Source organism: Sphaerodactylus townsendi, linkage group LG02, assembly GCF_021028975.2.
Source record: "Sphaerodactylus townsendi isolate TG3544 linkage group LG02, MPM_Stown_v2.3, whole genome shotgun sequence".
Taxonomy (NCBI): domain Eukaryota; kingdom Metazoa; phylum Chordata; class Lepidosauria; order Squamata; family Sphaerodactylidae; genus Sphaerodactylus; species Sphaerodactylus townsendi.
This window is the reverse complement of record NC_059426.1, coordinates 137,313,653-137,337,838: the sequence shown is the minus strand read 5'-3', so window position 1 is coordinate 137,337,838 and position 24,186 is coordinate 137,313,653. Positions and strand designations below refer to the sequence as shown.

At 40.2% G+C, this 24,186-nt stretch overlaps 1 protein-coding gene across 14 annotated transcripts in view; it reads right to left on the bottom strand.

The window, feature by feature from the left end:
• Nucleotides 1-24,186, bottom strand: part of NPAS3 (neuronal PAS domain protein 3) — an 875,259-nt gene that overhangs the window by 435,587 nt on the left and 415,486 nt on the right. For all 14 annotated transcript variants that reach the window (XM_048484759.1, XM_048484762.1, XM_048484764.1 and 11 more), the window contains one exon: nt 22,257-22,339. In XM_048484759.1, coding sequence (XP_048340716.1) covers nt 22,257-22,339 — 83 coding nt within the window. The remainder of the gene's footprint in view (nt 1-22,256; nt 22,340-24,186) is intronic.

Sequence of the window (24,186 nt, the reverse complement as noted above, 5' to 3'; positions counted from 1 at the left end):
GGGTAAGAAGCCAGGTGGCTTTATTTCTATCTGTTGCCAACCTTGGGGCACCTCGGCTCTGAAGTAACTCTCATATTCTTTGGGAAAACAGGAGGGGGGATTATTTCTGAACAAAGGGGATAGCAAAAGCCAGGTTTGTCAGAACTTGCTTTTTACAAGCTGGGTACTTTGTTACTTTCCAATAAACTCTGCTGATCAACAATCCAGAGTCCATTTATTGATTCAAGGGTCGAGACCTAAGACTACTCTTGCAATAATGGCTTGTTTTTTACTTTGTTCCTGTACCTTGCAGCTTCTACATTCGACAAATGTTCATTTGTTCTCACTAGTATAACCTATTTGAAGTCTGAAAAATTCCTGACTAAATTTTTATTTGATTTGTCATGGAGTTTCTTAGTATACTTTTTAATACCTCTCTGCAGAGGTGACTCAATTAATTTGAAGCATGTGGTTATTCCTGCCCAACAAAACATTTTATTGTGGGTGCTTTGTGTTCATAAACAATCTCGGTAATAACCCACTTTAAGTCATAAGTCAAAACAGTGGCAGCTCTTAATGCTCTAATAAATAAATGGCTTAACAATTGGGAGCTAATTGTCACAGTGGGACAGTCTGGGAGCCTTGTAATCAGTGCCTTTATTTTTACAAATCATTTTCATATTGTAGTCAAATAACCACCTTCAGGGTACTGTTAAATTAAAGAAAAGTAAACTGTTGAACTCATAGATGTACAGTTGTACACATTTTCAACATGCCTGAACAGCTTTAGACCTGCAGAATGGCGAAAGTGTAGTCACATAGTATATTCCTCCAGTTTGAGAACAGCGGTGCAGCCAAAGAGGGAGGGGAACCTAAAATGGATGGGTTCCATCAAAGGCAAATTACTTGCAATATTTTATAGATTTACTCTGCTACATTTGCACTACAAATCTTACCAAAATCAGCACTTAATTTAAACCAAGGATACATTTATAGACAAGATATTATAAATTATCGTTTGCTTCAAATTGGTAAAATTAACCTACTTGCAACAGAGACATTTCTTTAAAAAATATGCTCATAAATCCAAACTTAAACTTGTATTAAAAAGCAAGATTCAGCAGTAGAGATTTCCCTACTCCGAGACAAAAGTTTAAGATACGGCCCCAAAGTTGCTTTTGTATAAATGCTTTTATCTTTTAACCAAACTGAACAGAAACAATTTTAATTAAAATAAACTCAAGTTAACAATTTAATAGTGTCAACTAATATTTCCAACATACACAAATAGAAGAAGTGGATCACAGGACAGATATAAGCAGATAGGATGCCTCTCATGACTTTGAGCAGGGAATGACAGAGAAATGTGTCAGCTAGGGAAATGGGCCAATGTTGGAGATCCCATGTCCCAAAAAGTCACAAGACCAGCATGGCAAAGTAATGTTTTTTGAATTTCATTAAATCATTGGAAGTTTATCACTGGCTTTAAAACAATATCAATTTGGACCTAATAAAATAAGCGCTGATCAAAAGGTGAGGGAAGACTCAGGTTACTCATATTTATGTTCCTCAGATCAGCATTTCAGAATTGCAACATTCCTGTGGGCTTGTGGATCTGAGACAGTAATTTGCCAGAATGTCATGGTGTAGTTCAGATTTAGTTGGAAATCCCAAGTTCAAATCCTCTCTCTAGAATGAAACTCATGGGGTTGCTTTGGGTTCTTCACCATCTTATCTCAGATTGTCTACATGAAAGTCAGCAGCTCTCCCACTAAATTCTGGTCTCTGTAAGTAAGTTGCTACACTTACATTTGGAATCTCATTAGCAACAAAATTGGGATATCTATCGAAATCCAATATGCCATAGGACTATGACATATAAATTACCTTTAGCCAGTATAAATCTTCATCTATCTCAGCATTTTAATCTCATTTATGGACTGTTCTATGCTTCTGTATTCTTGCAACTAGTATTGCTTTATTAGCTGCCCTGAATCCAAGGAGATAAAGTGGGATATAAATATTTAGGATCATATCCCAATACATATTCTGGATAAGAGCTATTTTTACCTTGAACAGATATAGTACTTTTTATCAGCACACTTAGACCTGAAGGGCTGATGACAAATATATCAGGGTAACTACAGTTGAGAAAGGATCCAGGAAGGTAAACAGACCTCATACATCTAATCACCTTTACTCTCAAGTGACCTGTCCTTGCCCTATCACATTTCATGCCACCCAAAACGAACAACAGATTGTAATGTCCTATTTCCTGTTTCTCATAGGCATATTTTGTCATGACATCCATCCATCCATCCATCCATCCATCCATCCATCCATCCATCCATCCATCCATCCATCCATCCATCCATCCATCCATCCATCCATCCATCCATCCATCCATCCATCCATCCATCCATCCATCCATCCATTCTCTTCCAGCTTTTCATAAAGAAGGTATATCCTAAAATTTCTAAGCTTTCCTAAAAAGTAAATTGTTTACATTTACTTTTTTATAGAATCATGTGCTTTGGGAAACACCCCCAAAATATGATTTCTGCACAGTTCTATACAATGCACAAAAAATCCTCCTTGAAAATTCACTCATGTAATCTCACTCATGTACATGTTGACCCAGGGTTTTAGTCTTATAAGTTTCTTTAAAACAGGGGTCTGCAGCCCACAGCTCTGGAGCCGCATGCGGCTCTTTCAGCCTTATACTGCGGCTCCACGTGGTCTGGAGGTCGGAGGGTAGCATGGGCGTGTCCCTCCAGCCCTCCAGAGTAGCGCTGGAAGGAAAGGTGAGTGGAGGGGCCAAACGGGACGCGGTTCTGTGCGTGAGGGCGCAGCTTTTCACGTCCCCTCCACTCACCTCTCCTTCCAGCGCTGCTCTGGAGGGCTGGAGGGACACGCCCACACTGCCCTCCGACCCCTTGATGTCAGAGGGTAGCGTGGGCATATCCCTCCAGAGCAGCCGCCATTCCCCCTCTGCCCCACGGAGCAGGCAGCAGGCAGAGGGGGTTTCCCTGTCCGGCGCTGCTGCCTCCCAGCGCTGGAAGGAAAGGTGAGTGGAGGCGCCAAATCAGAGGCAGCTCCATGAAGAGCCACCTCTCTGGCTCAGTAGATCTTTGGGGCCATGGAAAATGGGTCCAAATGGCTCTTTGGGCGGTAAAGGTTGCCGACCACTGCTTTAGAACTTTTCTACAAGAAATACCAACCTTTTTTTTGGTGTAGATGTGTGTGTGGGGGTGGGGGGTGAGGTAGGAGGGTTCTTGAACATATTAGTGTTATTAACATAAGTGTCCACTAGTTCTAGAATTCCAAAAGACAACCATATCAGTGATATAATTAGTTAATAAACGGATATCGCCGAATAATAGAAAATAAATTATGAAAATATGGTAATATTTCAATGAAATGGAATATGAAAGCACAAAAATAATTCATTCTGATTTTTTATATAAGACAGTTCTCTGCACTAAAATGTTATGTGTACATTCCTGCTCCTGAATTTATGAAGTAAACAATGACATTAGTTAGTCATCCTCTGTTTTAAAAAGTATATATAGTATGCCCCACTGGTGAAGGAGTTTTTAAATTCTAATATAATTTCAAGGTTATTATCTATTTCAGAACAACACAGAGGGTCAGAGTTCACCGCAGCTAGAATTTACAAACCTCCAATGGGTTTTGATTGACAGCAATCAGCATCTCTTCAGAATCACTGAGGGAACAAAGTACAGGTCAAGACAGCAGGCGATTTCATCTGTCATTTTTAATTATCTAAATGATATTCACAGACAAAACCTTTCCCATCTATCAGGGCATCACATTACCATAGACGATGTTTGTTTAAAGAAGGGGCCATAAAATCAAACAATTATGAATGCAGACAAGCCTTGCTATTGACTGCATAAATAATCAAGTGAGATTTCCAAAACTCTCTGCTAATGAATGGTTAGATTGCTGGCAGGAAGTGGCAAGTAATAATACAGACAACAGTCTAATGTTCTTATTGACTTTTACTAAAGCTTGGCTACAGTAGCAAGGATAAAAAAAATGACGTCAAGTAAGGTTTCCATAGGAGCCGTATTGATAGTGGTACCCAGCTAAAATACAAGTAGTTAACTCCTGACCTTATAGTAGGACCAGTGATCCCCTGAGAGAGTTGAAACGTTAGCAGTACAATACATCATGAACTAAGCCAACAGCCTCAGGGCCCTGACAACATTACAGCACAGGGAAAGGGTCCCTTCTTCTGCCATTTATAACAGTGTAATCTGCAGTAATTCAGCTGCAGCCTTGGAAATGAACTCCATTTGATGTTGTTAGATTACTAAATAAACCTTTGCAGAAAACAGAGACAGAAAAGCAAATAAATACTCATACCTGGAACATTTTGTACCTATGCCAACTTTAATACTCAAGAAAATAAAAAAAAACAACAACACAAATTTAACTAACTGAACTGAAGCTCAAAAGTGCCAGATTCCCCCAAGCATGTTGCCTGTTTGATTGTTCTCATTGGGTAGGGATAGAACTGAAATCCTTGACTGATGGATGTCAGGGACTACATTTGGGGATGGGAAATCTTCACTTTTACTACACACCAAACCTGGGTTTCCTGAAGTTCACAGAAGTGTGAGATACATTCAGACAAGGCTCTGAACCTGCTCAGATGTCTCTGTTCCCTGGCACACTATCAGTCATTCATTTAATACATTTACATGGCATGCTCTTATTTAAAATATACTTGAGTCAGTGTCTCACACAACATAAATTAAAATGATTATAAGATTTACAATAAAAGCAAATTTAATACAATTATTTAATTATATCTATACTTTGCCCTTCCTGGGACTTCTGGCTTCTGCGACAGAAAGGCTGAAGGGTGGCTGCTGGCATATTTGCACCTTGAGCTGGTGAAGGGGGCAAACATGTTGGCACAAGTCTGTGCCGCCTCCTAAAGTGAATCCACTCCTCCCCCCCCCCCCCAGATTGGACTGTAAGAACTCAATAGGTACAGGGTACATAATACAAAAAGTACACTGTCAGGGATGCTTGAAATGCAACTTATCCTTGAATGCAACTTATCCTTGAAATCAGGCTCCATCCCTGAAGACTGGAAGATGGCCAATGTCACACCAATCTTTAAGAAAGGATCTAGGGGGGACCCGGGAAATTACAGGCCAGTCAGTTTGGTATCTGTTCCTGGTAAATTAGTAGAATCTGTCATTAAAGATAAAATTATAAAACATGTACAAAAGCAAGACCTGCTGAGAAAGAGTCATCATGGCTTTTGCAGAGGCAAATCCTGTCTTACAAACTTACTAGAGTTCTTTGAGGATGTAAATAGGCATGTGGATAAGGGGGAACCAGTGGACATTGTCTACTTGGATTTCCAAAAGGCTTTTGACAAAGTTCCTCACCAGAGACTATTGAGAAAACTCAGCAATGAAGGAATAAGAGGGGAAGTCCTCCTATGGATTAAAAACTGGTTGAGAAACAGGAAGCAAAGAGTGGGAGTAAATGGGAAATTCTCACAATGGAGAGATGTGGGGAGTGGTGTCCCCCAAGGATCCGTTTTGGGACCAGTGCTCTTTAACCTATTCATAAATGACCTGGAAGTAGGGGTGGGTAGCGTGGTGGCCAAGTTTGCAGATGATACCAAATTATGTAGGGTGGTGAGAACCACAAAGGATTGCGAGCAGCTCCAAGCGGACCTTGATAAATTAGGTGAGTGGGCTCAGAAATGGCAAATGCAGTTCAATGTAGCAAAATGCAAAGTGATGCACATAGGGGCAAAAAATCCAAACTTCACATACACGCTACAGGGGTCAGTGCTATCAGTCACAGACCAGGAAAGGGATTTGGGCGTCTTAATTGATAGTTCCATGGGAATGTCAACTCAATGTATGGCAGCTGTGAAAAAGGCAAACTCTATGCTGGGGATAATCAGGAAAGGAATTGATAATAAAACTGCAAAGATTGTCATGCCCTTATATAAAGCCGTGGTGCGACCACACTTGGAGTACTGTGTTCAGTTCTGGTCACCACATCTCAAAAAGGATATTGAAGAGATAGAAAAAGTGCAGAGAAGGGCAACAAGGATGATTGAGGGACTGGAGCACCTTCCTTATGAGGAAAGGCTGCAGCGTTTGGGACTCTTTAGTTTGGAGAGGAGACGTCTGAGGGGGGATATGATTGAAGTCTATAAAATTATGCATGGGGTAGAAAATGTTGACAGAGAGAAATTTTTCTCTCTTTCTCACAATACTAGAACCAGGGGGCATTCATTGAAAATGCTGGGGGGAAGAATTAGAACTAATAAAAGGAAACACTTCTTCACGCAACGTGTGATTGGTGTTTGGAATATGCTGCCACAGGAGGTGGTGATGGCCACTAACCTGGATAGCTTTAAAAGGGGCTTGGACAGATTTATGGAGGAGAAGTCAATTTATGGCTACCAATCTTGATCCTCTTTGATCTGAGATTGCAAATGCCTTAACAGTCCAGGTGCTCGGGAGCAACAGCCGCAGAAGGCCATTGCTTTCACATCCTACATGTGAACTCCCAAAGGCACCTGGTGGGCCACTGCGAGTAGCAGAGAGCTGGACTAGATGGACTCTGGTCTGATCCAGCTGGCTTGTTCTTATGTTCTTATGTTCTTATGCATAAGTTCGGCAATATAAATCAACATATTTAGGGAGATTTTGATGCATGGATATAAGGTAACCAAACTGGGTCTTCTACCAGCCTGATAAATGTACCACAGGGCCAAATGCACTTCAGCTTTGACATTTATCTGGTTGGACATCAGCATATAATACCTAGAACCATTTTATAAAACCTTGGATATGTCTAATATATATGTAAAGAAAATGCTGTGGGCAAAATAGGATGATTTGTTGAAAATGTATTTGCCTACAACTGAATTAATACTTGGCAAATTCAGCTCACACACAGGGATATGAAAGCTCTCTGTACTTAAAAAATCATTTTTGAAATATAATAGGAAATCAAATATTTTTTTTTATTTTCTATATGTTGCCTTTCCAAAAATCTGCTCCAGGCAACCAATTCATAAATATCTAGTTGAAGCACATAATTAAAAATCCAAGGTAAATAATTTCTATACTACAAACCATAAAAGCTGAAATTTTTTTGATTAAAAACTTTTTATTTTATAAATATCATTGTGATACTTACAGGAAAGTTTACAATCATATTCATTCCTTTGTGGTAAATTTCATGGAAGAAAATCTCATAGTTTCAACAAAAGTAAGGTTGGTAGGCATGGGGGGGGGGGGGATAGCCACAGAAAATTCATTAGCTATGACAGAAATTCATTAGTTATGTGAGAATATATTTTAGTGTTTCATATATCAATTGTCCTTTAACCAGAAATTTAACATTCTCTCTGTAGAGTTTTGACAGAGATATTTTTTTAAATAAATGTTTCTAGTGTTGTAACATCCAGCTTTCTTAAGAGGTTTGAGATACCAGTATAATCTGCAGAGATTTAAAAAAAAAACTTAGTAGATTGACCTCAATGAAGAGTATCCACGCATAGTTTATGTACAGTGTAATCATGTTGCATCCATCTATAGATACAAAGGTTTCCTGTGCTAAACATATTTACTCTCTAGTTCAATTTAATTTAATGTACTTTACTCATGAGTAAATGTTTGTGCATCTGAAGCCATGTTGTTCTTGTGGTTTGCTGTAAATTGAATAAAAAGGAAATGCAATCAATGATACACTGTACAGCATTTGGAATACAGCCAATTCAAGAACTTGACCCAAGACCTTTGCCTGCCATAAATATTCTCGGAAGTGAAGATCCCTCTGTACTTTCTAAAAAGCTAAAATAATAAGGAAACATCCCTGAGGATCTATTTCAAGGTTATCAGAAATGACCTCAATGTTTTTTCTACTTCTGGCAGCAGACTTCTGCTGTAAGACCAAATAATACCAAAACGCTGCTATATGGCACATTACTCAGTGTTCCCCTGACTTCACATTTCCCTCAATCCTTCTGTTCTCTCAGTGATTTCTTAGGAAAAAAGTTCAACTTCAGATTTCAGAAACAGTACATGATGTGTCAAAGGAAGCTTATGGGGCTCTCTTTGGCAGAGAAAAAGAAGGATTTATATATATGAGCAGGTGCTGTTGCTTGCCCCAATTTTCCCCTGTATGTTTTGCACCTAGCAATTACTACATTACAAATAAAATGTACTTTTCCTTCCTCTGTTTACAGACCAACAAACCTCAAAAAAACACAAGTATCTGCAGAAAGTGTTGAACTTGCTAATTTTAAACGTTAACATTTTCACTCTAAAGTGCTTGTTTGTTAAATTACAGTGAAAACCCTTAGCTAGAAAATTGCTACCTCCAAATTCCTATGGATAAAGGAAGAAGATTGTCAGTGTCTCTGGGTTACAGGTTCAGTTGATACAACAGCAGTATAGCGATAGGTAATTTTTGAGTATCTGGGACTGACTGGCATCTCTGTCTGGAACATTTCAGCTTTTTAAAGGACATATTTGTTTTCAGGCAGAATTACAGGACGTAAAGAAACCTAGCAATTAGCAGGTAGTCTGCTTCAGAATTCTCCATTAAAAAACCTTTGGTTTTGACTGCAAAGAGCATAAACATTTGTATAAGATATTGATTTCTTAAGGTGATACCAGTTCACCAATTTTACCAATTTTTAACAGCCAAGGTTCACATTGGCTGGCAACAACAGTATGCCGAGTTAGTCCAATTCATTCACCAGCTCTTCTTGCCTACCTCACTTTTCGTAGGGTACTACTTATTTCTGGCGTGATTGATGCCTTCTGATATTTTACAAATGGTGTCATTCAATGAAGTTGCAACTGATTGCTTCACAACTAAACAGAATACATCCATGAATTCTGGATGCTCATGTTTCCATCCATATGGTCCTTTCAGAAGTATTAATATAAATGTTATGAAAGGCTAGTTTACATTTTCAGAAAGTGTATCTATCACATTCAGTTTGCAGTATGTTAGTTCTGCAGAAGCTGCTCAAGGTTGGAAGCCAACTGCTGGAGCGGCATGAGCAGATGCAGGTTCCATATGTTCTAGAATCTCTGGATGAGATTGTTATCTGTCACATCTGCACATCAGCTTGACTTCTCTAGCCCTACTGCTGGCTTTGTTGATAAACCGGATTGTCTGTCTGCTATGTGTCAATTATCTGATGCCCTCTAGCCACATATCTGAGACCACAGGTACTTCCCTCTCACTATGGAATAAGATCCATGTTTCTTGATGTCACATCCATATAGCTTGAAGAATGTAACTGTTTTCAATTAATTCAGCACAGGTGATTTGCAGGTGCAGTAAAAATGAAAAATGTGTTTTGAGCACAAATGCCTGTTCTATCACCCACAACATTTTAAATCTTAAACTATTTTAATCTTGAATAACTATGCGAGAAATTTATATATGCAAATTTTGGACACACCTGGACACCTAGAAATTGGAATGCAAATATACTTTTCAAAGGGAATTCTAAAACTGCAAAAAGACTTGCAAACGAAACTTAATGAGTTAGAAATTAATTATATTTTCATGTGCAACTGGAGGTTCAGATCTAAAAAAAAAAAATACAAGACCACGACTTCCATATGCCAAAGAGGTTTTGGATTGTTTTTCCCAAGGATCAATGGCATATCAGACTACTTTTGAGGCTAATGGAAGTTTAAAAAACACTCAGTTATATGGCATGAGGGTCAGTTGTTTTTATAAAAGACAAAAACTCAGCTGGGCTTAAACAAGCCCTTAGCTATGCCTAAAGTAGCTTGCTGGATCTCAGCCAAAAAACCAAGACTCACTTTCAATTAACCTTTATGTTCTATTAGAATAACTATATGAGCTGGGGCTAGACCTGCAATCTTGTGGGTCTGGTACTTTAAGTAGGTAGCCTGTTCTACCCAGATAAGGATCACAAAACAAACAGATCATTCCCATTTCCAACAGGAAAACAAGGACCACTACCACTACCAATTTACAGCCAGGATACTTTCCCTTAATGTTTTAGATAGTTTCTTAATTTCCCCTCTGAAAGCTTTGGACTTCCTATTTCCCCTCCTCCATTAATAGGCTGCACTAAGTTACAGACTTGCCAGCAAAAAGGTCCTACCACTTTAAAAGAGGTTTAAAATATGGAAGCAGGCAGTTTGAACTTTATATGGCAGTTTGGGATTTGCTGCAAACTGATATGAAAAGTACAAGTTACTTATAGCCCACCTTTTTAATCCAAGACTCAAGTAACACAATGTAAACAACGTAATAAGTCAGCTTAAGATATCCAAAAAACAATGCAATAGAACAGGGGTCTGCAACCTGCGGCTCTGGAGCTGCATGCGGCTCTTTTAGCCTTATATTGCGACTCCACGTGGCCTGAAGGTTGGACGGTAGCGTGGGCATGTCCCTCCAGCCCTCCAGAGCAGCGCTGGAAGGAAAGGTGAGTGGAGGGGCCAAACCAGAGGCAGCCTCTTCGGCTCAGTAGATCTTCGGGGCCGTGGAAAATGGGTCCAAATGGCTCTTTGGGTGGTAAAGGTTGCCGACCCCTGCAATCGAATGACAGTTTGGAAGCCTTCCCAATCTCTTCAAGGAGGCCATTCCACAAGAGGGGGGCTCAAATCAAAAGGTGCTTGTACATAGGGATGCCAGTCCCTGGGTAAGGCTTTGGAACCCCCCCCCCCCCGGACTGCAGATATTCTCCAGACTACAGATATAACCTTATCTAGAGAAAGTGGATGATCTGGAGGGCAGACTCCATGACATTGTGCCCCACTGAGGTCCCTATTGTCCCCAGACTCCATCCCTAAAAGTCCAGTTTTTCAACCTGGATTTGGCAACCTGACCCTCATCCCCCCACTTGTGGCCAGGACGGGCTTGGCAACACTACCTATATGGGAAACTGTCAATTGCACAGTGGCACCTTCAGGAAGCTTTGCTCAGATGAGCAAAGCTGTTGCAGTGGAACTTAGCAAAACAGGTATTGCATATATGTCTGTCCAAGAATTTTATGGTTAATAATCAGTACCTTGAACTGAACCTGATAACTGATAGATTACCAATGGAGTGTCTGAAGAATGAGTGTAATACATACACTCTATCTAGCTCCTGATAGTATTTGAACTATATAGTCGGATCAGTTGAATGAAGGTAGAGAGCAACTTTCTGGGCTTATTTAAATAAAGTAGAAAGCATTGTGTTGTTAATGCTGCTGAATTAACTTGATTTTCCAGTGTTGGGTCAAAAATACTTAATAGGCTGGCTGATGTGGGTTTTCCCTGCTCTGTGGCTGGGTTCTGATAGTTTTTGCTCCTAATATTTTGCTTGCAACTTGCAGAATTAGCAGAGTTAGCACAGCAGAATTAGCAATAGTCACTGAGTCCCATCAAGTGTGGGAAGCACTGTCCTCCAGGACCTCAGCTTTCCCAACCAATATTACCCTCATCTTGTCAGAATTCAGTTTCAGCTTGTTCACTCTTAGCCATTAAAACATTCATGCATTGCCACAAACCCTCTAACACAACACCAGAGGAGTATCGAGGGGGAAATGGCACCTGGGAACAACCCCTGCTCCAGGCACTCCCCCAGCCCCACATCCCCCACCTCCGTGCCCTTCCATGCTTGGGGTTGGCGTTTGGGGGCGGGGGCAGCTCGGATGGGAACCAGAGCAGTAGGCTGGCTCCTGGACTGACATGCTGCTGCGGCGCCCATCTGAGCTTCCCCCACGCCTCCCTGCAGGCTGCCTCCTGCAAAAGTTGGCCTGCAGGAAGTCGAGGGTGGCAGGGTGCTGCAGCAGGCGGCCCAGGTGGCAACCTGCCATCGTGGTGTACGTCCGAGCCGCTTACACCTCCTAGCCCCACCCCTAAGGGCCTGGGGGGAAGGAGGTGGCTTGGATGGGTGCCACGCACCACCCATAGGAACAGGGGAGTCAAATGATCCTGGGTCGGCATGGGGAAGGAGGGGGTGGGTCAATTTTGCAAAAAAAAAACCTGGTGTGCTCGGAGTCATTTGACCCCCCCTGTCCCTGTGGCCGGCACACCCCTGAATAACACAAATAAGTTGGATAAAGAAATATAGAACTGGATGGCATCAGAATATTGATGTCACCCAATTCCAAAGGTGCAAATGATTTATTCTAAGAACTTTACGTAGGGACTGAAAAGCATATAGATAGGTCTGAATCCCACAGTATAAATCCCACACTGATGACAACTGATCTCCCCAGTAACCCTCTGAGTCTGATTTAAAAGAAATGACTTAAACCACTCAAAAGCATGTACTTTGATATAAAGGAGGAGGAGTAGTTTGGATTTATGCCCCCCTTTTCTCAAATGTAAGGAGTCTCAAAGCAGCTTACAAACTCCATCCCTTCCTCTCCCCACAACATTGTGAAGTAGGTGGGGATGAGAAAGTTCTGAGAGAACTTTGACTAGCCCAAGGTTACTTTATGTGGAGGAGGGGGCAGTCAAACCCAGTTCTCCAGATTAGAATCTATTGCTCTTAAGCACTACACCATGCTGGCTCTCAAATGTCTCAACAACCTACCTCCAAATGTTTTAACTAAATGGCATGATCCACAGTATCAGATGCTGCTGATAAATATAATAAGCACAACAAAGAAGCATTGCCCTTCTCAGCAGTCAAACAGAGATCATAAACTAAAGTTACTAGTACAGTCTCCATCTCATAGTCCATCCTAAAAGCAAACTGAAAAGATCGTGAGCAGATAAGTCATCTAAGAAGCTCTGGAGTTGTTCTGCCAATACTCTTTCTATGTGAAAGTACAAATTAGAGACTGGGCAATAACTGACCATATCATTTTTCTGCAGCAATTTTTTTTAAATGGATAATCACCTCTATGAGCAGCTGAGAAAAGGATCCCTAACAGCCCAATGCAGAAGGGGCAGGCAAATGGACTTGGTAGGCAGTGCGGCCCATGCCAGCAAATTTGTCTTGCTTGGAGCACTTACCCCAGCAAAGGGGTAAACATGCCGGTGGGTGGACACCATGGTCCTGTGCCTAATGCAGTGCTGGGCACCACTTCAGTGCTCCTGCACCACTGCCAAACCTGTTGGGAAAGAAAGGCATGCCTGGGGGTGGAACCATCATTAGATGGCTTCCACCCCGGCTTTGTGACCAATTATGTCACAGCTTGAAGCTTGGACAAATGCCACCCTTTCAGGTGACATAAATCCAGTAAACACTATGGAGGGCTTTCTGACACCTTGCCACCAGAAAGCCCTCTGGAGAAAGCCCTGCTGTGGTCGCGCAGCAGTGTCCCCATCCCCGTCTGCCTAGAGCTATGGATTGGGCTGTAAGTCAGTGATTGATTCATGATAGACATCTAGGTTTCATTAATGTAATCCTTATGTGGTTTTAGCAACCAGGATGGACAAGAGTGTAGAGCATAGGGGGTGGTTTTCACAGATCATGTCTACATCCATACCTTGACCAACTAATTTGGTTGTACATTATCTGCTGCAATAGCAGCAGAGAAATAAGATCTCTTTGCCACAGTCACCACAGTGCCATGGACATTCTAATGAGCCAGTGGCGTATCTGCCTAGGGACGGGGGATATCCTCTGTCCCCGGGCACCATTAATCTGGTCACGTGAGGGGGGGTGCAAAATCAGAGACAGCCGTTCTCCAGGTGCCCACCTGCTATGCCAGGGGCAGGGTTCATGGGGGTGGGGTCCTGTCCCCAAGCCCTGCTCCTGTGCTTATAAAAGCAAAGGAGCCAAGGACAGAGCCTTTCAGTTGCTTCTGCTCTCCCCAGAGGGGAGGGCAAAAGGGACTGCCAGCTGCCGATTGGGAGCCAGGAGAGGGGCGAGTTCTGGTGGGCAGGGCTTGGGGTGGGGCCCTGTCCCCTGAGCCCCGACCCCTGGCATAGCAAGGGGGGGATCCGGAGAATGGCTGTCTCTGGGTGCCATTTTCCCACCATATGCTTCTGTAATGAGCTCTAAACGCATTCTCTTGAATTCCAGTCCTAATTTTCAAATAGAGAGACCAGTTTAAAAACTGGCAATCCTAGGCTTCAATCTGCACGTGACTCCACACATATACTCACTCTACCACATATACTCACTCTACCAGTAAAATAGAACAATGGAACACAATGAAATTATGACAGATGAAACAACCATGACAATGCTGATGATAACGAAAATTTTGGTCTTACATAGTAAACACCCTCCCTATCACACACTCATTGAGAAGAAAATTCCATTCATTAAATTTTCCATTAACATATACAAATTCTGCATACTTAAAAATAGTTCAGTAACATTTAGAATGAGTTTATAATAAATCACAAATGTCTCTGTCGTTTTTACATAGGAAAATGGAATTCAAAATATTAGTGTTACTTGAGGAGCCATCAAGAACCCACCAAACAGCTACTCCACTGCTTGCATTCTGCAAGTTTCAAAATGAGCTGGGCAGAGACAGAGTTTTGGAATCTAATGGAAACTAACATTCCTGGAAGCTATCAGAATAATTCTAGAGAGTGAACAGTTATCAGTGAAATAGCAAGAATCTGTCTCCTCCTTTATGTGAAAAGTTTATTAATACAAAACACATGACTTTATGGCAATCTACATGCCCTGTAAATATAGTCCATTAAGTGACAGGTGGGTAGATAGAAGATAATAATGGGGCAAATTCAACCAACCTCAAAGGAGTCTTCCTTCAACCTTAGGAGGCTTTATCCAATGGAAAAATCTGTTAATGGGTGAATGGCTTCTTAGGCCAGAAGAAGGTCTGAAACTTTGCTCAGTGGAATGGTGGGATATGGGTAGGATCCACCCAACATTGTCAAAACAATCATAAACAAAGTTACACACAGCTTTCTTAAGCCCACTGACTACAATTAATACTACCTCTACCTTTTTCAGCATAAAGAAGACAGTGAGGTTGCGTGTTCTTCAGCAGAACTGAACGAACATGTCTCCACATTGTAAAAAGGTCTCTGTTCTCTTGTAAGGCTACAGAATCGTACTGAAGCACCAGCTTCACTCAAATCATTACCCTTCACAATGTTAAACAGAGCACTTTCGGAAAAGAGCATTTTTGGTTCTCCAGACAGCTTATAGCAACACTTCCACTTTTCTACAATTGCTCCTGCCATTTTGTTTCCCACGGCAGTCTACAAAATGGCAGGCACAACTGTAGAAAAACAAAAGTGTTGCTATAAGCCATCCAGAGCATTTACTTTTCTGAAAGTGCTTTGTTTAACATTGCGAAGGATAATGGTTTGAAGCCGGTGCTTCTTACGATTCTTTAGCCTTAAAGGAGAATTGGAAAGGGAGGGAGGCAAGCATTAGGACCCCAGTGGCATTCCTCCCAACAAAAGGTCCAGAAAGATGTGGCATATCAATTCCCACATCTCCTGTGTTCTTTATACTGAAAAAGGTATAGGATTCCACTCTATGTAAGCCATACATTTTGTATGACCAGAGCTATCAGTAGGAGGAAGATGGCAGACAAATGTCCTCTGCAGGATCTCATCAGGCCTCTGTTTCTTCTCTGCTGGTATTACAGGGGCTGGACTGAGGTGCCTTTTCAAATGCTATTGCCATTCACAAGTATTAAACAAGGAACCACAGCCACTCAAAGGAGGAACTGCTGTTTATGCAGTGTAGAAAGCAATTCTCTATCCTCATACATCATCTGCATGCTGGAAAAATAAACATGTCTGCTCTGTCTTCAAGCATAGGTATGGCAACATTGCTATGATTACAAACTTGCCTTTATTCAAGCAGTTCAATTGAGACAAACCAATCATGGCAAAAAGAGCTACTAACACTCTTGATTTCTGGACCCCAGCAGGTGGCCAGAATCTGTTCTTTAAGATGCATATGCCCACAATTAATATTAACCCAGATTTTATAAATATAGTGTTTACAGTGTACTGGCACAATAAAGGAATCTCAGGCAAGGATTTTTAATGTCTATATGTGTTCAAGTGGTCAGAGAACAAATGTGAAATCTAAAACATAATTGTGTTTGCCTATTCGGTTTGTGTTTGTTACCTTGGAATTTTTCATCATATAAAGTCTCATCCTGTACTCTTGTTACTCCTTGACAGCATGATTTGTTAAGAATAAAAATCCTTAATCTCTTGTGGAAAGACAGGGAAATCTTTGCAACATATTTGCTCAACGAGATGAAAACTCTGGGTAAGCTCTCTCTTCTCCCTTCCCTTCCTCCCTCCAATAATGTAAAGTTTAATAAAATACATTGTAAAACTAAATACTAGCTAAACAGTTCAGGTATAAATTTATCTCATACGTTTTATTGAAAGACCATGTTCTAAGTATATTAATACAGTAATATCTTTTTGTTCCTGTTCATTTATCCTACTTCCTTTTGAATAGCTAACCTAGTCTTCTCCTCTTCCCCGCTCTATTTCCTAAGTTCATATACAATGGGGTTTCCTTGTTCTAGCTAGAGAGCTCCCAAATTAGCCTCTTTCTTACTTCATTATTCACTAAGCCTGTTTCCGCACGGCACAATTACACCGGGGTAGACACAGGATCGCACACCAAGGCTATTTTATCCCAGTTTCTGTTTCCGCACAGCTCCCCACTTCTTCCCAGGAGCCAAGGTAAGTTCGGAAGGTAATACTCCAGTTTGTTCCGCATGTCCTGGGTCTTTTGTATTTACCCCATTGACAAAAGACAGAGGGAACAGCTCTCCCTCTCCAGCTTTCCCCTTCCTACCCGATCCATGCCTTGCTGGCTCTAAAGACAGAGTGTACAGCTCTCCCCCAAACTTTCCCCTTCCTACCCGATCCATGCCTCACCGGCTCTAAAGACAAAGGGAACGCCCCCTCCCCCAGCTTTCTCCTTCCTACCCAATCCATGCCTTGCTGGCTCTAAAGACAGAGGGAACAGATCTCCCCCCTCCCCAAGTGGGAAAGTGGCGAGGCAGGGAAAATATTCCGTGGTGTTTGCACGGCACGGCAGTGGGGTCACCCCATGATTTTTTAAAAGAACTGCCAAACTGGCAATTTTTGAATATCCCGGGGTAAGGGAAATATAGCGGGGCAGAACCAGAGCAGGCTCACATTTGCACCAGGAGCTATGTGGAATTCACAGTTGAACTGGGATGTTTTTCTCAGTCACCCCGGGATATTTTGACCGTGTGGAAAAGGCCTATATCTTCTTTGTCAACCAATCCTTATTTGGTTTCCTGAGACCACTACCTATTTTACACCCTTCCTTTGGCCTCTTGTTTTGGATCTCCCTGTTCCTTAACTCCCTTAACTCTCAGGATCATTCACAGTCCTCTGCCTGTGGGAAGTTTCAGCCTCGTAAAAACTCATAATATTCCTTCCATTACATGTTGTATTTTATTTTTGATTTGAGAATGTCTGCTGAAAAGCAAGTTACAAATCTGAAAACAAGAAATGCCATGCCAACATATAGAAATTATACATATTATCAAAAGCCCAAAGCAAATAAAAATACAAATTACAACCTACTGAGTAAACAAATATGCTCCATCATTTAAGCAAATAAATTACTCAAATGGTAACTGAAAACTGGACACCACTGTCAAATGTAAGCTAAAAACTGTCTTTCTAATGGAAATGAATGAACTGATTGCAATTTTTAATTTAAGTGATCACTAATATCCTCAGACTACAAACAAATGGTATTTTAACAGAATAATCACACACACAATGGTTTCACTTTTAAACTGAAAGGGTTTTATAAGTTTTTTTAATCCACTTAAATTAATCTTATAAGAAAGAAAAGCTCTAAGTACACAGATACTTTAATCATCATCAATTTCATGAATTTATATCAAATACAGGACCCTCCTTTTGAGAAAACAATGCACTATTTTATGTTATCTATGTTTAAAGTCATTTTACATCAGCTGAAAATAAAGCTTAGAGCCTCAAATCACAGTTGAATGCAGTCTCCATTAAACACAGTTTTGTTGATGTAGCAGGGGATAAAACAATCCCTCTCCAACCTCTACAAGCTGCAGAAATTCCCCCATTTTTATTAATGACCTATTCCTTGTGTCTGATTCAATACAGCCCACTGGCTATGGAAATGACAATACTCAGCAGGTGACAACAAAATGGTCAACAAACAGTGCTGAGATATGTCATTTTCTTCAAATACTTTCTCAGGAATGAAATGACACGCTATGGTATTCAGTATCCTGCTCAGATCAAATATTTCTTTATTAAACGAAACTACATGTACCATAGTTGCTCTGTAAAATGCAGGTTTAAATGTGTTGCTGCAAGCTTCAATTGCAAAACAATTTGAGGCTTGCTTCTTTTGGAGAAAAAAAAACTCCCTACAGCCTCCACTTAATATATCTATCCTGGACAGCAACTGCCAGGATACTGAGTCTCGGGGGAGGCGGGGAGAGACTTTGAAATGTTCTTTACTTGAGCCAATCGCGACAAACTGGAATGCATGATTTCTTTATGTTGAGCTTTATAATTTTTGAAAAGTTGTGTTTGCCTCAAAAAGTTAGTCAATGCTGAAATAGTAGAGCAACCCATAGAAGATTCCCCAAAAGGACTCTTGCAGGACAAACCTCAGCAAAAATGTACCCTTCAAAGTACACTGACCAGTTAAATTTCCTCGAATTACGAACAATCTTTAAACTACTGAGATAAGTTTATTTGGAGAAAAAGAGATTGGACTATATGGCATGATACCCCACTGAGCTGTGCCCCACAAATCTTTTAATAATTTCACAACCCAGAGCTGGCAACCCTAACTTCAGTATGCTTAGAATCATATAAATTCTGCTCAGGATTTCACCATAAAATTAAGAACTCCAGCCTATAAGCTTCTTAAACTTCAGTAATACCATTATTTTCTATGAATGGTTGGTTGCCTGTAAGCAACATAAAAGAATACCCCCCCCCTTCCCAAACTACAGCTCTCAAGTGTAGAAGTAACACTCATTCCCTTTCTCCTTGGTTTGGTTTTCCTTCCTTCCCATCACATTCTGAAAATTCTGGAAAATGAACAAAATTTCAGAATTTATTGCCATACACACACAAATTAAATAGGGCTTATTGCCATATTGTTCTGGAGTCATGCTCAGTCACATTTGACTTCTGAATATAAGCATGACTGAACTTGGTTTGTACTTGGGTGAAGACGATCTAGGGCCCCTTCCGCACGTGCAGAATAATGTACTTTCAATCCACTTTCAATGCGCTTTGCAGATGTGCAGAATAGCAAAATCCACTAGCAAACAATTATGAAAGTGGATTGAATGTGCATTATTCTGCATGTGCGGAAGGGGCCTAGGAATACTTGGTGCCATAGACTCAAAAAAAATCTCAAATCTTAAATATCAATAAATAGCATGAACATAATGGGCAAATGTATCATGTACCTAACAAGATGTGATGATGCTACACAGTTTATAGTTAGGGCTTCCAAGTTTTGCTTAGCGTTTTCCTTTGTAAATGACAACCTCATAAAGGCTCTGATTCATCTAGAATGGCAGCCTATGAGAAGAGGCCTTTCTCATTGCATTGCTGTCCCAACTAGAAGATTAGAGGCCTGCAGACTGCTATCTATCCAGTTTGGCAAAACATGCAGCTAATGTATGGGTTTCTCTGCAATCTTGCCAATAGTGTAATTAATAGATACTTTGTGTCTGTTTCATGTCAGAACAACAAAATGGGGGGAAAGGGTAAAAATTATCTGCCTGTCCCATACTGTGGATCCAGGATTGAGGCTCTCACACTTCTATTTATGAAGAAAAAAATACAAGAAAAAAATCAATCATGGATCTCTCAGCAAACTATCCAAGGCTTTCCTGACATCAGCAGGAATAGCTCTCATAGTTTCTGCTATTGCAGGCCTACGTTTTCCTGCACAGTAACCATTACTTAACCGCACTGCTATTTTCCTTGCTTGTGTTGTGATTGCCTTTCCTACACCATGCAAACATCTCTCATGTGCTGTTAACTATGGCTGCTTCACAATAAATCATCAAACAGTATTGATAAGATTGTAAATGTCTACCTAGCTTATTTTATAATTTTTAAAAAATTGTTTCTGAAAACATGCTTCTCTTCCCCACAGTCATATGAGTTGAGCAACAAGCATTTAGATACAAACTTGTATTGACATTAATAACAGTTTAGCACTACTGAGATCTAAACTTTTGGCAGATATGTATTTGTTGGCATGGTTATAATGTTTTACTACTTAAAAACCCAACACTTCATAATGTCTACATTTTAAGTGGTAATACTGTAAATTTTACTCTCAATTGTTTTACAATATAAAATTCTAAGGTATGCCTTTTGATTTAAGAAATTTGAAAAGCAACCCATTTAAACATGCAGAATTATCATAAGTTGTTCATACGTGAACTTAAAAGCCGTGCAACACAGGAAAATTAAGTAATTATGCCTCCAAGTTATTTACTGCAATTAAGCTCATTTATCATATGCAAATTAGTGCAAACTGGTCTCATTAGTTACTAAATTACTCAGTATGAGCTGAACAATGTAGCACTCCAGTTTGTAATGAAAAATCCCTGTAGAGGCAAGCAGGATCAATTAAGCTAATTTGCATATGCAAATATATTATCTAACTTTTACTTTTCCCTATATGTAATCCTACATTTTGTGGTCATTCTTGATTATATAAAAAAGACGGGTCAGTCACTGTCTTAGTAGTTATGAAGCTGCAAGAAGTAGAGAAGTTCCATGAAGACAACGCAACTCCATAGTGACACTTCAATCCAGATTCATATAAAATTATCCAGTAAAATCTCATAGCAACTATTGTTAATGCATATAACTGTGGGAAAAGGAGAATAACTGGAGGATATTTTCCCCATAATCAACCAAGGAATTCCAGTCAATGAGAAAAACATTACATAAGACAACAAGTTTAGTAGGCCAAGTTTGACAAACTGAAAACATTTTAAGAAAAAGATATTTGGGGCATCAAAAAATATATATTGGGAAGATATAACCATAGGCACCACACTGGAGATTACTGGCATAGATTACACTTAATTAACTGGTCATGACTTTGTAGAAACCATTCCTGCTAAGAGTTCCACTATATTTTAAAAATATTAAAGTTTGCTTTCTTGTAAAGTTTCTGAGCTTTGGGTCCAAAACTTGGGTTGGGGACTGTCTTTTTGGTTTTTGACTTTTGACACTGTTCTTGAAACAATCTGTATGTAGAATCTAGCTTTAAATACTACAAGGTAATGTTTATTAGAGTAGATTAATCAAGCGGATGGTAGTACATTCTTAAAGTTAATTAAGAGAATACATTAATTTCTTAATATGCCCGTTTGTAAAAAATATTAGAATAAAATGGAATAATAAATCACACATCATTCTAAACTTGGCCTCCAGTGAGATGAGAACCCTGCTTCCCAAACAATATGGACTTGATCCACTCTGTCATAGGTTCACTGCCTACATAGGAATGATCCCTTTTCCAATAAGGCATGCACATACATTCATCTGTAGTGTTATTATGGGAGACTTATTCATACCACTAAGATCCTCACATTTCATGTGTGACATAATATACAGGGGAAATAAAGTCTGAGTTTTGAAAAAGAACATGAAGTAAACATTTAACACATCTGAGATCATGTGATCATATAATTTTCAATACAAATTTGGAATCTTGTGTCATAACAAAACAGAAGCTCATGCATAATGCTTTGACATTTGCCAACAACTGTTGTAGAGTGTCATGAAAATTTGGGCAATGCAACATGGAGTATCTAGTGTGTCTAAATTCTGGAAGACATGCTATCTTCTAGGGGAATATAAGCATCATTTTCAAGTGATAAAAGAGAGAAAAGAGTGTTGGGGGATTTAAGTAGGAAGACAAAATTAAACCTACATGTGAATGCGACCAAGAAAAACCCAAAACAAAACACAAAATCTGTTCACAAAATTATACACAGACACACAATCATTTGGGGAGCCAACAGCTACTGCACAGTGCAACGCAACTAGGCTGAGTGAGCTCTACATTATTACAGCACAAATAATACTTGCCCTCCCTCTCTCATTAACATTCTTTCAACCATGGTTTTCTAAAAAGAAAAGAAATGGATTTGTGAAAAATCTCATCATACACGATGCAATAATAAAACACAGTATCCAAATAACTTACAGGAATCTGAGATCTGATTACTACTATGTTGAACGTTTTTTGCTTTTTAAAGCCATTGTTTTTACCTGTAAAATGTGACTTCCCAAATGTGACTCAAATACTTCAGTGGCAAGTGCACTGGGGCTTCTCCTGCGCTGGGCACCTATAACTGAATAAAAAAGCAATTATGTTGCAATCTCTCCACATTGTAACAATGCATCCCTGATCTGAGATCAATTTATAGTATATATTAATTAATATTTTTCTTTTTTAAATTTTCATTAATTTATTTATATGCCAATAAAAGGTGCTGTTGTTAAAAAAAATTAATATTATCCAGCCTTACATTTGAAATTTTGCTGTTCAGTAGAGCGCTTGGGGCATCCCCATAGGGCCCAATAGAGCCCCATATGTCCACTGGCAAAGGGGTCATGGATATGCATGGTGCCAGTTACAACTGATTATATTTACATTCACATTCTCCTTCCAAGGAGCTCAGGGTAGTATACATATTTTTCCCCCTCTTCCATTTTATCCTCCCACAACACTCTGAGGTAGGTTAGTTAAGAAACAATAACTGTCAAGAATCTTCCCAGGGCTGGACTATTGGGAAGCCACATGGCAGCATGATGTCCAGGGGCCAGCACTGTCTCGGTGCCAGTATTCCTCTGTTGCCCAAAGGGGGCATTCCTGGGGGTGGGGGCAGATTTAGTTGGTATCCTGAGCCCTTCTGGCCCAAGAATTCCTCCATTTGCCAATGCAGACTTATGCTGGCAAAATCAGTGCTGCAGTCCATTGAGCTGCACAAGTCACTTTCACAAAGGAAGGAGCAGCATTGCTTTCAGTTTACTGTCCATGGTGCAGCACACCTGTCTGGAGGTGCATACCTGCACCAAGGATGAACTACTGTGCAACTACCCCCTCCCCAGATTGCACTGATAGTGTCCTATCAACCCTAAACTAATATTACTGCATTAACAGAAAATGCATATAAAATTGCAATATTTGACACATTTATGTAATTTAAGAGTTATGAATATCTTAGTTTTGTACAAGCAAAATTGCAAATATACCCAAATTCCTGAGAGAAAATTGCAGTCTTGATGAGCCCTATACTACCTTAGTATCTGTATTTTAATTTTTGCTATCTGATCAGAGAGAGCTAAGTTCTCAATGAAACACAGTAAAACTCTGAGGTTTTGGTGCCTTTTCTGTCCCATCTCTTTCTGATATTTTTTCTCCCTCCTGCAAGGTAGGGCAATAAGCTACTTTTTACCCAGTCTCTACAAACATGTATCACAATGGTTTGAAGGAGAGATGAAAAGGTCACCCACAAATCAGGGCCAAAGTACAACAGAAGGTATGCAACAGCTGAAAAGCAATGAGAACCCTGCCTGCTCCCCTCATGAAGATCAGGGTATTGTTCTAGGTACAGAAATTCATCTTTGATTTAAGAGCTGTATATGTCTACAACATGTCCACCTTGTCTTTAAACGCATTTCACCCATTAGGAATAAGAAAATATTTCACAGAGGATTTTTCCACCCCACTCCCATTATTCCTCAAAATGTTCAATTTTTTATGAAAGCCCTAAAAAAAAACAGAAAGTCCCTCTCCCATGGTTATTCCCCCACCCCACCTCGGTCGTCTCATCTCTAAGCTAAGGCAGTATGTTCTCCATGCTGTCCTGGTGTACTGCCCTCTCATGCTCATGTGGATTTACGTAGGACAAAATTGGGAAGAAAGAGAGCTTTATTTGAGCCTTATGGAAATCTCTTTAGGTACAGGCCCTGTGACCAATGGCTTGAATTTGGATTAATTATTAATTGTCCTAATGTCCCAGGAACAAACAAACAAACAAACAAACAAACAAACAAACAAACAAACAAACATAAGAACTAGCCTGCTGGATCAGACCAGAGTCCATCTAGTCCAGCACTCTGCTACTCGCAGTGACCCACCAGGTGCCTTTGGGAGCTCACATGCAGGATGTGAAAGCAATGGCCTTCTGCTGCT